At 42.2% G+C, this 16,965-nt stretch overlaps 3 protein-coding genes across 6 annotated transcripts in view; 2 read left to right on the forward strand and 1 right to left on the reverse strand.

Annotated features, from left to right (window-relative positions):
- Positions 1 to 2,325, reverse strand: part of plekha6 (pleckstrin homology domain containing, family A member 6) — a 109,215-nt gene extending 106,890 nt beyond the window's left edge. For all 3 annotated transcript variants that reach the window (XM_061686973.1, XM_061686969.1, XM_061686967.1), the window contains exon 1: positions 2,063 to 2,325. The gene's annotated coding sequence lies outside the window, so the exon portion shown is untranslated. The remainder of the gene's footprint in view (positions 1 to 2,062) is intronic.
- LOC133408293 (zinc finger protein 135-like) lies at positions 1,661 to 5,210 on the forward strand. Of its 2 annotated transcripts, none has more exons than XM_061686980.1 (2): positions 1,661 to 1,914; positions 3,837 to 5,210. In XM_061686980.1, the coding sequence occupies exons 1-2, from the start codon at positions 1,833 to 1,835 to the stop codon at positions 4,634 to 4,636; spliced, it is 882 nt and encodes a 293-aa protein (XP_061542964.1). In that variant the 5' UTR covers positions 1,661 to 1,832; the 3' UTR covers positions 4,637 to 5,210. The 2 variants fall into 2 exon arrangements, with proteins under 2 accessions (XP_061542964.1, XP_061542962.1); XM_061686978.1 differs by lacking the exon at positions 1,661 to 1,914 and adding an exon at positions 2,732 to 3,059.
- Positions 5,211 to 12,392: 7,182 nt separating this feature from the next.
- On the forward strand, positions 12,393 to 15,751 carry elf3 (E74-like factor 3 (ets domain transcription factor, epithelial-specific)). Its single transcript, XM_061687781.1, has 9 exons — positions 12,393 to 12,547; positions 12,701 to 12,848; positions 13,433 to 13,666; positions 13,802 to 13,927; positions 14,003 to 14,146; positions 14,234 to 14,320; positions 14,410 to 14,526; positions 14,686 to 14,881; positions 15,221 to 15,751. Exons 2-9 carry the CDS (start codon positions 12,710 to 12,712, stop codon positions 15,330 to 15,332), a joined length of 1,155 nt encoding a protein of 384 aa, XP_061543765.1. The 5' UTR covers positions 12,393 to 12,547; positions 12,701 to 12,709; the 3' UTR covers positions 15,333 to 15,751.
- Positions 15,752 to 16,965: the final 1,214 nt, after the last annotated feature.

Consider the following 16,965-nt stretch of genomic DNA (forward strand, 5'->3'; position numbering starts at 1 on the left):
AAAAGAAAAGTCGACAGTGAGTGCTGAGTGTTTAATATAGAATGGACTACGAAATAGCTTTTCACTGAAGTCCGGTCAAAAACTGTATGTCTACTTTGTTAAGAAACCATTGCAATTTTAGAGGAATATAACATCAGCCGTCACCTTTCTACCAAGCATGCTGATTATGCAAACAGCCAATCAACACAGGAACTGGTGGCTACGGCTCAGCAGTTAAAATCAAGCTTGCAGGCTCAGCAAAACACCTTTATCTGACAAACCGCCCCCCAAGATTCAGTCACACAAGACCCTGAAACAGCACCACGGGAGCTGCCGATGGAACTGATGGATCTCCATTGCGATACTGTCTTAATAGAGAAGATCAACTCTCAAACTGGATGAGTTTTATGCTTCTTGAAGCACAGACAAATTTCCAAAAATCCAGAAGATGGCACAGAGGATGCTGGTGGTGTTCGGCTCGACATATGTGTGTGAACAGACTTATAGTGTGATGACCACGACCAAAACATCCTACAGATCCTAGCTGAGTGATGAACACTTCAGATGTGTTCTGAGAATTGCCACAACGAAACTGACACCAGACTAATGTCGTAAACTGTCGTAGCTTGAAAGGTGGAGGTCTGTGTCGCAAAGTACGCGTCGTAAATGCAACGAACCGCAAGGCTGGGAAATGAAACCATTGTTAAGGCGAACCGGCATTGTTGGAGGTGTACAATTCCAATGGGATTGGTCAATTGGACGCGGTTCTATGTCAGAACCGGTTTTCGATTCCGACCCTCGAATTTGTCTCCGTGTCAACTGAGTTATCGTCGGAGTAGCGGCCACGCGAGCGAGATAGTCTCAATCAAACGTGCTGGACTTCTCAGTTTCCCCCCCGATTTAAATTCCTTCATCTTAACGAGACGGGCTCAAATTATGGAAACAGGTTGGGGGGGATCAATTTTTCCGATGCAACATAGATGGACCACAAAAAAAAAAAAAAAAAAAGCAAAATCTTGTGCAAAGTGCTTCCAAAAGAGTGGAAAGTGTTTTGGTTCCAAAGAGGCAAGATCGGCTATCTTATATTTTTACATTTCTTTTTAAAATTTCTTGGAGGTCTACTAGGCAGGAATCCGCATAATTTTCTCCCTCTCTCGTCACCTTGGGGAATTTGCTCGTGGTCTTTGTCGCTCCGTGTGACTCCGCTCAGAGTCATTAACGGCCGTCTGTCACAGTTGAGTGACTCCATCCTGACATCCAGTCCGGCATCCAAGAATCTGAAGCTGGAAAATACTCGAGGTACGCAATGATGGATATGCAGACAGTTGGCTAAGCGCACTTTTAATAAAGACGTTCTTTCCATCTCTTAAAAAAAAAAAAATAATAATAATAATAATCTTCTCTTAAAAACACCATTGAGAAACACGCTGATTACAGTGGTACTGAAAAGCTTGAATCAAATCCTCCTCATCCTGCTTTGCGTCTGATCAGCTCTACTGGGAGGATTGGAGTAGAATTGGCTTGGATTAGTTTAACGCAGCCATGTGGCCATCGGCACTAAAGACACACCCGCAGTAAAATCCCTCTATTTTTAGCCGCTACGTGGCCAACAGTCATGATTATTTAGGAAAAGGGCTCATGGGCTTGTTTGAGGGCATTTTTTTCAACAGCAGTGGACTGTTTTGATCTGGCTCAAGAAAGGTTCGGAGACACTGGCTGATTGCACTAGCGTGTGCCGTTTGGCAGCGGTAACCATGGTGATGGGGAGCCAGAACCTGTCCATCACCCTCAAGGGCAGTGGAGGTGTGACATCGAGTAGGCCCATGTTTCGTTAAATTCAGATCCGGGAAACGATGGAAGCAGAATTCAGGGTGGGACTGGCTTCCGATGAAAACCTGGACACGTCACAGTCTCCATCGGTACCATGCGTGTGCGGTAAGGATCCTGCTCATCGGATGAAAGCGGGACAAGCGCGAATCGTCCGAGAGATGCATTTGGCCCGTTTGTCCTTCGTATCGTAGAAACATCCCTTATTCCTAAGCAGAAACACGGCATGGCAATCAAACGGGAGCGCGTCACCTACCAGCCACCTGCACGACTGATGCCGCCACGCCTTGCTTCTGCCTTTTTTCACCGCATATAGAGTCCATCAAAGGCATAAAAGGGCGGCGCTCTAACACGTCGTCCTACGGCCAGGTGGAGCCATGTTAAACATGCAACGGGCGATAAATAAGGTCTGGACTGAGGCCGTTCGGAGCGTGCCCAGAAGAAAATCCCAGGGTATTAAAACATCACATGACCGCCCGTCGCCACCGACAGTGGGGAGAACAAGTGGAGAGGAGAAAAGCAATGGGAGGGATGCAGGGAGAAGACAAGAGTGAATGGGAGGCGGCAGGGGCAGGGTGGGGGTGTGTGTGTGTGTGGGGGGGTGGGGTTGTTGGAGATGTCACAGTGCACCGTGTTCTTTGTCGCGCTCAGTCGGGATGCAAAAAAAAAAAGAAAAAGAAATACAGCAGCCGCTCTGTCTGCCTCACTGCACACACTTGTTGACAACTGAAACCATTTCGATTTTGATGATCTGATCACATTTCTTCCTGGTGCGACCTTCCATTTTTTGGGGGGGGGGGGCGGGGGGGAATCTGCGTTTTGCTGTAATGTAGGTGATGAACGCTAGATGGCGGTGGGCACCCCGACAAATGATTGGTGCAACCAGCGAGACGAGAAGAAGGAGAAGGAGAAGAAGAAAGAGGAGGAGTAGTAGTAGAAGAAGAAGAAGAGAAGAAGAAGAAGAAGAAGAAGAAGTAGAAGAAGAAGAAAGTGGGGCGGAGAAAAAACAACAACAACAACAACAAAAACAGCAGAAAACCAGGCATCAACTTGGGCTGCCGATGACTTTAGGATGCCTTCCGTTCACTTATTAAGAGCACTTGTCAGCGAGAGACTGACCGTGGCCGTTGACGAGATTATGGCGATATTTGAAAAAGCGCTGGCCGAGTTTGAGGACGAGCTCCGGCACCGTCGCAGCAGGCCGCGGGGAGCCGCTCAGCCGTGCGGCACGACGATCGAGGAGCGCGGATCAGGTCTGCTTTGCAGATGGACATAAAGACATTGACACACACACCCCAAAAAAAAAAAAAAAAACATCAAATCAAATCAAAATTCTCAGTTATAAGAGGCGTGCTCGCTTGTGCAACCACATTATCTCAATTGCTTATTGTTGTTGTTTGTTTGTTATTCCCCCCCCCCCCTCTCAAAAAAAAAAAAAATATATATATATATATTTCTTTATTTTCAATTTAGTTGTACAGGAAACAGGTTTTCCACCATTAATGGTGGACAACGTCTTGGTTTCGGCTTTTATATCACAAAAACCTGGTATTATAACAGGGGTGTGGAGACTTTTGAACCCCACTGTAGTTCAATATCTGCTGTGGTAATATCAATGCCAAATAAGGTGTGGATGTGGAGAGTTCATTTCAAGCCTCCGCCAACAGTCGTCAGATTTTGCTGTATTGTGTTCTCTTACGTAGATGAATTAACGACTACTAAAGCGCTAAACTATGACATCTTTGACCTAAAAATACAAATACAGCTACACGTATTGAGCAACGCGGCGAATCCTGGCACTGGCCAATGTTCGGAAGTGTCTTGACAATGGAAACCTCGCATCTCCAAAGCCATCATTTTTCAGGAATGCAAAAAAAAAAATAAAAATCGCGCATCGTCAAAGAGAACAAGCCATTTTCAACACTTTGATTGGTTTAGATTTTGTTTCAAGTCGGGCGAATGCACACCGCTACATACAGTTATCAGCGACTCAATCCCCGAATTGTTTCCTTTCGTGTTTTGTATTTCAGATGCATCCCAGCGCATCCCCTCTGTGCATGACGGGAGGAGACCAAGTCTGGAACGAGAGGCTCCAATGGCCCCATTCGTCAAAGAGGAACTGCAAGAAGTCTGGACAAGTCACTGTCAAAAATCGGAAGAGGTGACTGCCTCGTTGGAAAAGGAAGACGTGAAAGAGAAATCTCTTGCGTCTACAATTCAACAAAGAGAAAGTGTTGAGCACAGACAGGAAGCTTCTCCAACTTGCATCTTATGTGAACCAGTTGAAAGTGACCTCAATGAAGAAGACTGTGGAGGCACCGATGCGGTTTTTGACTCGGCTGCAGCCAGTGTCATAAAAGCAACTCGCAACAATCGCCGGCCCTTTTCCGACTCGGGGCAATACAGCGACCCCGAACCTCATCTTAGCTCCCATAATCAGGCCAAGTGCTTCGAGTGCCCAGAGTGTGGCAAAATATTCAAATACAACCACAATTTGCAGAGACACATGGCATGTCACACAGGAGAGAAACCATTTGGCTGTATTGAATGCGGCAGAAAGTTTAATCAAAAGGCAAGTTTGGACAGACACAAGAGAGTGCACACAGGAGAGAAACCTTTTAGTTGCGTGTTTTGTGGGAAAAACTTCACTCGGAGGGGCTCATTAACTTCGCACATGAGATTTCATACGGGGGAGAAGCCGTTCAGCTGCTCCCTATGCAAGAAAAGTTACAATAACAGAGGGACGCTGGTCAAGCACATGCGAGCGCATGAGAATCACGCGAGGTCAAGCCAGGAGATAAACAATCGATTGGAAACGTGGACGATGTAGGGCTTTACGATTGCGATTTCATTATTGCTACCATTACTGCGGGGGAATGATTGAACCATGGCAAGTGATAATAATTCAAACGTTACTTTATTTGTAATGCTTTAGACCACGAGTGTCAAACTCAAGGCAGCGAAACCTTGTATGATTCTCGCTCCACTCCGCACCAACATTCCAAATTGTTGGATTTCATAACAACGTCGAGAATATTACAGGTATAATCGAAGCATTTTTTTTTTTTTTTTTTTTGGGGTTACCAAACCCATTGTTTTACAGTAACTTGCTCAGTGGTTGAACAAACACCGATTCCTGACTTCTGTTTTCAAATAGTCGTGTGGGACCATGACGAGCAAAACTTTGCGGGTGACTGATGCCCCATTTGGGGAAAAATGGAAAAAAAAAAAAAATGGAAAGAATTGAAAAATTATTTTAAGACAATTGAAAAAATAAAAAAATAAAATTGAAACTCTGCAATGCCAAACCTTGAGTATGTGGGGGGTCCACTGATTTTTCACGACACAATGAAACACACAGATAGGATAGAAAGATTTTGTTCTTTTCCCCCCCCCCCTCTTTGTTTTAGATGTTTATTAACTGTTTTTTTTTTTTCTTCCTTCCTTTTGTTTTTTAAATGCTTTTAATCGTGTAAAGCACATTGTAGACATGTAGGAAACGCGCGACATAAATAAATTTGCTTTTGCGACCGTTTCAGTATTGCGCGTGAGAGCGTTTCAGTCGTGTGAATGAGAGGGAAGAGTAAATGTGATATAATTCATTATTCACTTGTTTTTATAGATGCCTATTATTTACAATTATCATTAATAATTGAACGTGGCCAATCAAGCTGCGCCCCAAACATAACGTTGCTCATTTTAGTTTCCTTTTTTAGGTGTAGTTAGAAATCTTAACCAGCAGGTGGCAATAGTGCATCCACACGCACGCATGCACAGGAGATGCTATCAGTTTTTTTTTCTTCGACTAAATATGACCAGTTAAGTCGAAGTTACAGGATCTATGTTGGTGAATTATCATTAATACATGCAGTATATTTAAAAATGCATACTTGATAAACCTTTGAATTAAATGTTGAGGAAAAAGACACACAAATAGAAGACAAAACGACATATTAGACCCGATTGTATTTGCTGCAATCGGGTCTAATGTTGGAAGTCTGGAAGTCTTTACATGACAGTTTTTTGGGCGTGTTTGGTGCCACATGAAATCATTTGCTCCAAGTTTGGGATGAAAGGTAAGGGGGCCAACCGTTATCGCGACAATGAACATGTTTGCATGGCCTGCAAGTTTATGGCATCATTAAAAATACATATGTAAATACAAATGATGCTCAGTGTTTGTCATTTGTGTACTGATTGCTAGCTGAAAAGTTGGTCAATAAAATGATTAAAAGGGAAGCAATGAAATGTGTAATTCTTAAAGAGTGTACTATATCTTTTTTTTGTGTGTTTTTAACCTGATTTCAGAAAGATAATATCAGCTGCCTAATCAGAGATTTTCAACTAAACAATACCTACCTTAATAATAAAATATAATCCTTTTCTGTATATATAGTGATCCATCTTTGGGGATTTGTGAACAGTTTATGGACACGCTCACATATTACAACCCCAATTCCAAATGAAGTTGGGACGTTGTGTTAAACATAAATAAAAACAGAATACAATGATTTGCAAATCTTGTTCAACCCGATATTGAATTGAATACACTACAAAGACAAGATGTGTAATGTTCAAACTGATAAACTTGATTGTTTTTAGCAAATAATCATTAACTTCCAAAAAAGCTGGGACAGGTGGCAAAAACGTTGAGGAATGCTCATCCAACACCTGCTTGGAACATCCCAGGCTCATTGGGAACAGGTGGGTAGAAAAGGAGCTTCCCTGAAGCAAAGGTGGGTCGAGTTTCACCTCTTTGTGAACAAGTGCGTGAGAAAATGGTCGAACAGTTTAAGGACAATGTTCCTCAACGTACAATTGCAAGGAATTGAGGAGTTTGCCACTGTGTTACATCGCATTTCTTTTAACAACATTCAATAAACATTTGGGAACTGAGGACACTAATTGTTGAAGCTTTGCAGGTGGAATTCTTTCCCATTCTTGCTCGATGTACAGCTTCAGCTGTTCAACAGTCCGGGGTCTCCCTTGTCGTATTTTACACTTCATAATGCGCCATTTTCAATGGGAGACAGGTCTGGACTCCAGGCAGGCCAGTCTCGTACCCGCACTCTTTGACTACGAAGCCACGCTGTTGTAACACGTGCAGAATGTGGTTTGGCATTGTCTTGCTGAAATAAGCGGGGGCGTCCATGAAAAAGATGTTGCTTGGATGGCAGCATATGTTTCTCCAAAACCTGTATGTACCTTTCAGCATTAATAGGGCCTTCACAGATGTGTAAGTCACCCATGCCATTGGTACTAACACAGCCCCATACAATCACAGATGCTGGCTTTTGAACTTTGCGTTTGCGTTCTTTTCCTCTTTGGCCCGGAGGACACGACGTCCACAATTTCCAAAAACAATTTGAAATGTGGACTCGTCGGACCACAGAACACTTTTCCTCTTTGCATCAGTCCGTCTTAGATGAGCTCGGAGCCAGAGAAGCCGGCGGCGTTTCTGGGTGTTGTTGATCAATGGCTTTTGCTATGCATAGTAGAGTTTCAAGTTGCACTTACAGATGTAGCGCTGAACTGTATTTACTCACATTGGTTTTCTGAAGTGTTCCTGAGCCCATGCGGTGATATTCTTTGCACATTGATGTCGGTTTTTGATGCAGTGCCGCTTGAGCGGTCGAAGGTCACGGGCATTCTTGTTGGTTTTTCGGCCTTGCCGCTTACTTGCAGCGATTTCTCCAGATTTTCAGAACCTTTTGTTGATATTATGGACCGTAGATGACGAAATCCCTAAATTCCGTGCAATTGTACGTTGAGGAACATTGTCCTTCAACTCTTCGACTGTTTTCTCACGCACCCCATCTTTGCTTGTAAATGACTGAGCAATTCAGGGAAACTCCTTTTCTACCCACCTGTTCCCAATGAGCCTGTTCACCTGTGGGATGTTCCAAACAGGTGTTTGATGAGCGTTCCTCAACTTTCTCAGTCCTTTTTGCCACATGTCCCGGCTTTTTTGGAACGTGTTGCAGCCATAAAATTAAAAAGTTAATGATTATCTGCTAAAAACAATCAAGTTTATCAGTTTGAACATTACATATCTTGTATTTGTCGTGTATTAAATTAAATATAGGTTGAACAAGATTTGCAAATCATTGTATTGTGTTTTTATTGATGTTTAACACAACGTCCCAACTTCATTGGAATTGGGGTTGTAATATTAAGCAACTGATATTATCTTTCTGAAATCAGTTTACAAAAATAAATGATATAGTACACTCTGTTAATTACAAATAATAAGTACTAAGCCAAATATTCACACCAGTGGTGTTTTTAGGCCAATTTTACTGAGGGGTGGGGGTTGGGACCAGGGGCACAATTTTCAACACACGCGCACGAACGTGCACACACACGCATTGTCCGAATGGATTTATTCATGGTATTTTTTAAATTGTATTCGTTAATTGTATTCAGTACCTTCTTTAATTGTATTCTAAGTCTGACCATGGGGACTAAGACTGAAATTTAGCTGAAGCTCGACATCTTCCACTTTTTGAAGGCAACAAAGAGCAGTGGAAAGGAATACACAACATTTATTATAATAGGCTACAGTTGCGGGTTTGCTTGGTTTTTCTGGTAAACTTAACTCATGTTAGCTAGAAGCAACATTAACTCGAGTTGACATTGACAGGCTGCTATTGTAATTCATGAAGTGGACGAACAACAATCTTTGATCGGCGGTATCTCCTCTGCAGTTCATAGTAATTGCTTCTCGGTTCTGATTTCCTCCTGCCAGGTGGATGGCAACTTCGTTGCTGGGGGTTTCAACAAAACGCACGAAAGGATCCGACGAGAATATTGAACTTGAGCAACACGCGCTCCTTTCGCCATGTGTGCAATATCGCAATTTTAATATCGCCAGCATATATTGTAGCAGACTTCCCACCATGCCTAGCGACATGTTGTACATACCTTATGTGCAAGTTGTAACGTTAGAAGTTTCTTGTGTTTTCCCATAATTCTAGTTGTGTGGTTTACTCACCTCCTGGTTTTCGTTTTTTTGCAGTGTTTTGGTACCGTAAGTGGAGGTTGTGCTCTGTGCGATGACTCCTTGCTCATTTTCATTGTGCGGCCAGTGTGTAGTGAGTGGGCACCAGCTGTTGATGCTGCTGTCTTAGGACGGTACTGTCTAGTCACTGTATGGAGGGGCCAGGTACAGTGTTGAGGGGGCACTGGCCACTTGTCCCCCACCTAGGAGCGCCACTGTCCCCCGCCACAAGATTAAAGGAAAGGAAAACTGTAATTAGATTCACACTGCCAAACTTACTGTCAAGTGTACAGTTGGTCCAGAGATACGATTTAGCGAGATATACGAAATGCAGTATTCAAAGGTTCAATATTTTTGTTGGACTGCCTGGTGCCTGGTGTTGCATATGCCAATCAGATGTACAGTATTTGTAGTCTGAAGTTGTTGTTTGAAGCAGTCAACTGTCAAATAACCAACCATTGTGGTCTGACTCATCACACCCTTCAGGGTAGCTATTGCACTTCCTCTGTGATGATGTCACGCTGCACGCTCGTATGGTCACTCTTCACATCTATACACTTGTTGTATCTGTGGAAAGCCCCCGTCATTATAATGCAGGCAGTGAAGCATAATGAGCGGAAGAGAATGAAGGCGGCAAGTGATGAAATTGTTTGGCTGTTTGCCCCCAGGTCATGAAAGCTTGCGCCTCATCAGAGCAAAAACCTGCAGGGCTGCATTCCAAACTACGCTTTTCTTAACGTGCAGGGGAAAAAGGGTGTGAATGATGTTGTGAAATTTGGGAGAAGACTTGAAGATGTTTTTTCCACTGGCTTGTCTGTCAAAAGACCTACGTAAAACAGTGTTTACACATATCCTCTATAAACCTCTGTTGTTTTAGCTCTGTCTCAAAGCTGCGTACACTTACATACATACGATTTGATTATGCAGTGCGTACGGACAGTATTCAGACCCCCTTAAGTTTTTCACTCTTTGTTGTATTGCAACAATTTGCTAAAAATGATTTAAGTAAACACATTTATGTAAACACAGCACTCCATATTGACAGAAAAAAAACAGAATTTTTGATTTTTTTTTTCAGATTTATGAAAAAAGAAAATGCAGACTCAGTATTTAGTAGAAGCACCGTTTTGAGGTTCAGGTTCAGCCATGAGTCTTTTGGGGAATGATGCAACAAGTTTTTCATACCTGGATTTGGGGATCCTTTGCCATTCCTCCTTGCAGATCCTCTCCAGTTCTGTCAGGTTGGATGGTGAACGTTGGTGGACAGCCATTTTCACGTCTCTCCAGACATGTGTCAATTGGGTTTAAGTCAGGGCTCTGGCTGGGCCATTCAATAACAGTCACGGAGTTGTTCTGAAGCCACTCCTTCGTTATTTTAGCTGTGTGCTTCGGGTCATTGTCTTGTTGGAAGGTAAACCTTCGGCCCAGTCTGAGGTCCTGAGCACTCTGGACAAGGTTTTCATCCAGGATATACCTGTACTTAGCTGCAATCATCTTTCCTTCGATTGCAACCAGTTGTCCTGTCCCTGCAGCTGAAACACACCCCCACAATATGATGATGCCACCACCATGCTTCACTGTTGGGACTGTATTGGGCAGGTGATGAGCAGTGTCTGGTTTTCTCCACACAAGGCCAAAAAGTTCTATCTTGGTCTCATCAGACCGGGGAATCTTATTTCTCACCATCTTGGAGTCATTCAGGTGTTTTTTAGCAAACTCCATGCGGGCTTTCATGTGCCTTGCATTGAGGAGAGGCTTCGGTCAGGCCACTCTGCTGTAAAGCCCCGGACTGGTGGAGGGCTGCAGTGATGGTTGACTTTCTAGAACTTTCTCCCATCTCCCGACTGCATCTCTGGAGCTCAGCCACAGTGATCTTTGGATTCTTCATTAACTCTTTCACCAAGGTTGTTGTCCCCCGATTCCTCAGTTTGGCCGGACGGCCAGCTCTGGGAAGGGTTCTGGTCATCCCAAATGTCTTCCATTTAAGGATTTATGGAGGCCACTGTGCTCTTAGGAGCCTTAAGTGCAGCAGAATTTTTTTGGGAACCTTGGCCAGATCTGTGCCTTGCCACAATTCTTTCTCAGAGCTCTTCGGGTGGGTGGGTAGGTAGGTAGGTAGATGCTCTTCATTGCATTTCCGCTGTGATGGAAAAAATAGAAAGTCGGAAGTTCCTGTGGGGTGTGGAACAACTTGACATATTTTTAGCAGCAATAATTGCTTTATTATGCTCTGAATGGTCCCAAATCACAGTATCGAGGTTTTAAAACCTGAACGAACCAAGAGGGCATGCCAGGCAACATGGTTTCTTTCACCCATGTTCTCTAATCAGATAGGTGAACTGCATAATAGATGATGATAAAGTGATCATCAACCAACAAATGTTGACATCATGAGCGGAGGAAGGTGTCGTGGAGGTGTATGTCGTTGATCAGTCACCACTAGGCATCACCAAAGAGCAACATAAAGCTCCGGAGTGTACAGAACCCTACCAGAAGCCTTCAACTATGCATAACATAGAACACACCTCAGTCTGCTACACTGTTAAGAGACAATAAATAATGACGTTGCATTTTCTACCTTTGCCTTGAGTTTGCTCCCTGTTTTTCAATTTAGCCTCGCCCAGCTTCATATACTGTAAGAATTCATCAATACATCCATTTCCTGTACCGCTTTATCCTCACGAGGGTCCCGAGCGTGCTGGAGCCTATCCCAGCTATCTTCGGGCTTGGAGACGGGGTACACCCTGAACACATTCACACCTCAGGGCCATTCAGAGTTTCCAATCAACTTATTACTGCAAGAATTGAAGTGTCAAATGTTGGGTCTATGTATAAAACAAAATGTTTGTAGGCTCCATAGTATCAGTAACATACTCATCGGACATACATGCGAAATAACATTCAACAGTTGAAGTTTAATATTACATTTCTCAGAAACATGACATTTCCAGCGCACTTTGGATTGATGATTGAGCCGAGAGCTGTTGCACTGGTATGGCTTGTTTTGGTCATGCCGACCAAACTTGGCGCACGTCTCAAAACAGAGTAATTTAGAAACTGTACATCACAATCTCAAGTTGAACATGACAGCATTGAGCACACATTCTGCCCCCATTCACAATCAGAAGAGATCAGTTTTGTTTGCACGCTGAGACAAAGGTATGCGTGGCAATCAATATAAACAATGAATACACTCGTTGTCTTCATTAGGATTTTTCTTAGACTACAATACTTGTATTACATGCTGAGAATAACAGTCTAGATTACATTGTTTTTGTTTAAATGTGTTGGAACTATCCAAACTAACCACATTCAGGCATCGCTGAGCAGCATATTGCCAAATACAACGGAGTAGTGACATTTTCACTCTGAATAAGTCATATGATAGAAAAGATGTACGTGACGTGTGTGAAAATGAACATCATCAACATTTTTAAACATCCATCATTCCATTTTCGTTGATGAGCGTGCTTAGAGCGGAGGATGAGGTGAGGAGGATTGGAGGTGTGGCTAACTTCAACTGGAATTCCCCTGAACTCACCTGAGACCACCCCCGCCCTCGAACAAGAGTATTAAAACTGGGAAGAGACTGAATGAGGCAGCAGGTGCATCTTTGGCAAAGAGGGAGAGGTTACACAGAAACCCGGCAGACAAGATATCAAGAAGACACCCCCCAAAATACATATTTGTCGCATTGTCTTGGATCATAGTTGTTTTACATCATCCTGTGGATCTAACCAGGTAAAAAAGATATTTTCAATTGGTGTTGTGTTCGGTTTAATGTTAGTATACGTCAAGGCAGAAAAGAAATGTATTTGGAATTTGAATGAATTTAAAATGCAATATCTTCCGATATAAAATTGAAATGTGTTTGAATTTTTACATGATTCCCAGCTCTTTTCGATGGCATCTCAGTGCCTCAGCAGTGTGCTGACAAACGCGAACCTCACCATGTACCAGAATGGTCTTCCTGATGTTCTGTCCCATCAACCCATCATCAACACCCAGCAGAACGGCAACCTCAGCTATAGCTCCAACACTGGTGAGAGAAACACTATCTGCACATGTACAGTGCACCGGAATGTATCAAATGGAAATAGTTTTTTTGTGCGCCTGGGCTCCGAGACCATTGTTCAGCAAAATATATTTGGTACTTTCACCTGACTCTTTACCGCATACGAAAGCTCATCCCTTATTTTCGAGATTTATGAAGCCAGACCATTACTTCATGGAACTTTGCTTTGACCTCAATTAGACACCGCGGGACAAATCATTTACTAGAGAGTCAATGTTTAACTCACCATAATCGTCAAGCGGTACCACCTCATTGGTAAAACAACTCGGTCTTTGTTTTTCTGACCCGAGAGAAATAAAGCCCCACCCGGGAGTGAGGCAGACTGGTATTAATCTATACCCAAGATAGCGCCGCATTGCAGAAGTTATGAGATGTAGTTTGAAAGGTTATATAAAACTTCAATTGTTCTTAATCTCTGTCTTACTGAAATTTAGATTTACATTTAAATATGGAATGATAACTAGTGCAGCAGGTGCAGAGAGGGATCCTCCCTTCAATGTGCCACCTTTACACTGCTGAACTGCTGAAATAATTGCTCCCTCTCTGTACAGGTCTGTGGTATGGTCAGATGAATCCCCTCTTTTGGACAGCTGAAAACGTTATGGAGTGGATCAGCGGCCATGCCGACAGCACCAAGTTTGATGCAAGTACCCTGATTCTGTCCTACTGTGCCATGGACGGTCACACCTTCTGCCAGATGAACCTAGACCAGATGATCATGGTGTTTGGACCTCAGCTTGGCCCGCACCTCCACCAAAACCTGCAAGAACTCAAAGCTAAATATGGTAAAGCTGCATTCATCAAATTCTAATGAGTGCCAAAGTATGATTCCCGGCACTTTCTATAACCTCTAACCGAGTCAACTGTTTTCGTCAAAAGTGCATACCTTAACAGCAAACGGGCTTTTTTCCCCTTCCCAGAACTGACGAGTCTATCAGGACCAGAGCTAAATGAGACCTGCCAGCTTCTGGATAGGTTCCTACACAACCTAAACCTTCCAGACAACCTCACCTTTCCTTTGATCAGCACCGTCAAATTTGGTCAAGGTACAAGAGTTTCAAAAGAGTTGACGAAACACCGTCTGGAAGTGAAATCCTAAGGTTGCTACTTATCTTAAACAGGTCCAGACGCAGTTAGCAAAATGGAGTTTGACAGCGAGGATAATTATGATCTGCTCAGCCTGACCATGGGGGCCGTGACACCTCTGCAAGACGAGTATCTGTCTGATAATCTGTCTGATAGCGAGTGCAGCTCCTCATCCAATAGTCAGTATTTCATTATTTTTATTTGCCCATCTACCTGTGAAAAGAAATTGAAGGACTTAAAATGTTACTCTTGTTTTATTACATCAGGTGGTCTGTTCGGCTTCTCAAACCTTGGCTCACCAGAGTCTGTCAGTGGAGAATCTGACCCAGAGTTCTCCTACCCCGTGATTTCAAGTGAGTGGAAAATTGTGAGATTCTTTGAATTCCTCCGTAGCGTGAGTAGTTTTCAGTCAACATCTGAACATGAACTGTTTTGTTGACAGAGACGCTGATTAAGAAGGAGAGAACAGAGTCACAAATTAAACGACCTCGGGGGCGACCACCTAAAGTCAGCAGAGAACATAGCAATATTTATGACCCGTCGAAGAAGAACAAACATGGTAAGAAGATGATTGGGAAATTGAACAGAATATAATTTTTAGATTCTAATTAGACAGATATCAGATTTGGTTTATCTCACATTTTACCAGTACAATTAAGAAATACTCCATCCAATTGTATACACATGAAGCTCACAGTGCCTTGTGTCTTGGCTGCAGCACCTCGGGGCACTCATCTTTGGGAGTTTATCAGGGATATTCTGATCCACCCAGAGAAGAACCAAGGCCTAATGAAGTGGGAAGATCGCCGTGAGGGTGTTTTTAAGTTCCTGAAGTCTGAGGCTGTGGCTCAGATGTGGGGACAGAAGAAGAAGAACAGCAGCATGACGTATGAGAAACTCAGCCGTGCTATGAGGTCAGTACGTGTGAAAGGCAGCAGCAACATTTAACCATTCGAATGAAATATCTATACTGCCACATTACTTATTATTTGGCCAATCCAGTTTTATGATTAATGTATTGTCTTAGATCCAAACAATGATTGATCTTGGATTGAGTTTTACATTCACACATTTTCTTAACGAAATGAATCTGTTATTGAAGGCTAATACTGTTCAAGATCCCTTGCACTGCTGTGGCTAGTCATCACTGTCCCAATTCTATAAATAGTATGAAAAAAAAAGCATATTTTAGATGAAGTGGGCTGCTTTCTGTCGATCTTAAACATGGATTAATTGATGTCCTCCATCCACAGGTATTACTACAAACGGGAAATCCTGGAGCGGGTTGATGGACGGCGGCTGGTATACAAGTTCGGAAAGAATTCCAGCGGCTGGAAAGTTGAAGAGATTGGGATAAGCATGTGAAGTTTCATTTTCCATGGCAGTTGAAATGAAAAGGCCAAAGTAGTTCAGAACTCGAATTACCTGCTTATCCTGTCAAGGAGAAAATCTTGCTGCCCAAATTTTAAGACACTAACTTCCTTTTTGACGGAAGGTGTTCCAGAAAATGTCTGCCAATGATTTTGGCTCTAGTAGGTTTTATGAACCAATTTTAATGTAACTTTGTTGTGTGATTGATTGTCATCACAGAGATGTTTGAAGTAACCGAAATGGATAGTTTTTTTCTCTTGCATTTATTCGTGTTTCAAGACTCTAAATGTGCTGTTTTCCATGTTTATAACTGGAGAATCTGCCTTCTATTAAATTCCCTTATGTTGAACTTATAGCAAAGAAAACTGTTCATGAAAAAAAAAAAAAAAAAAAACCCCAAAAAACAGAAGCTTGTTGCAATGTGTAGCTGGGATAGCTGCAGCGCACTCGCCACCCTAATGAGAACAAGTGGCATAGAAAATGGATGCAATGAGTCTAGCGATGTGCACTACTGTACATCTTTTGGTATCACTTATTCTAAAGTGCTTTACACAATGTTTTAAATAGAAACTAACTGGTAATTATATCGCACAATTTCTATGGGGCTAATCTTCCATAAAAAAAAAAAAAAAAGAATCTGTCATATGGTACAATTTTTATCATTGTCATAGAGTGATTCATCCACCGAACCTGTACTATAAGGGGCAAACCTTTTTCATATATTGTCTCTTCATGAATGGAATTTTGTATTTATATCATGTATATATCTATTTTTTTTTTTTTTTTTTTTTTTTTTTTTTCTTCAAGCTGTCAATTTGCAGAAGAATGAAAATAATGAATGCTTGAATGAATTAAATGATTGCCTGATTTGTTGACAACGAAGTAACTTTTCTTTATTTGGTAACGTAAATGAGGGCGAGGACCATTTGGGGGACAATCCTGTCCCACGTGTTAATTATGGATCAATTATTAACCGTTTTGGTGTGAAGATGGTATTGTCGTTCTGTGGCTACAAAAAGTGTAAACGCGCTCAATGTGAGGGCCAGAATCATGGGACCGAAATCGTGTGGAATTAGTTATTAATTCATTAAATTAACAGATTCATTTACAATATTTAAGAATTTCATTTTTTTTGTTGTTTTTTTGCTTTGGTTGATAATCAAGCTAATGCTTCTGCCCAAATACTTCGTGTGACACTTACTTTGCTGTTGTACATTAAAAAAATATATATAATAATAATAATAATCTTCACACTAATGCTACAGTGTGAAAAGAATCGGGGGAAAAGAGGGGGAACACAATGATGTCATCTCAGCATCTCTGGATATGCCGTCAAATAAATCAAAATAAAGTTTTGAATCCGCTTAAATTAATAATTTTTTTCACAATCCATACACAAGGTCCATGTTTTGGCAATTTTCCCTTTTATTTAATTTCATATTTAGTAAAGGGAAACTTTTGTCTTCCTGTACTTTTAGTCAGGACTCAGCAGTAGCATTCTGGAGTAGCGGGAGAGTTTTGAAAGACTCGCAGCAGCAAGTACCACATTCAGAGTTCGAATACTTCACTCTGGTGATTTTCAAAATTATTTTATTATTTTACTGGCGTGCTTTTGTTTTGAAGGCCT

The sequence above is a fragment of the Phycodurus eques genome, chromosome 10, assembly GCF_024500275.1.
Source record: "Phycodurus eques isolate BA_2022a chromosome 10, UOR_Pequ_1.1, whole genome shotgun sequence".
NCBI lineage: Eukaryota > Metazoa > Chordata > Actinopteri > Syngnathiformes > Syngnathidae > Phycodurus > Phycodurus eques.

Excerpts from the sequence above, each read along its gene's own strand:
- elf3 (XM_061687781.1), top strand. The coding sequence starts at position 12,710 with ATGGCATCTCAGTGCCTCAGCAGTGTGCTGACAAACGCGAACCTCACC. Across the intron at positions 12,849-13,432 it reads CAGCTATAGCTCCAACACTG|GTCTGTGGTATGGTCAGATG; the intron begins GTGAGAGAAACA and ends CTCTCTGTACAG. Across the intron at positions 13,928-14,002 it reads CACCGTCAAATTTGGTCAAG|GTCCAGACGCAGTTAGCAAA; the intron begins GTACAAGAGTTT and ends TATCTTAAACAG.
- LOC133408293 (XM_061686978.1), top strand. The coding sequence starts at position 2,879 with ATGCCTTCCGTTCACTTATTAAGAGCACTTGTCAGCGAGAGACTGACC. Across the intron at positions 3,060-3,836 it reads GATCGAGGAGCGCGGATCAG|ATGCATCCCAGCGCATCCCC; the intron begins GTCTGCTTTGCA and ends TTTGTATTTCAG.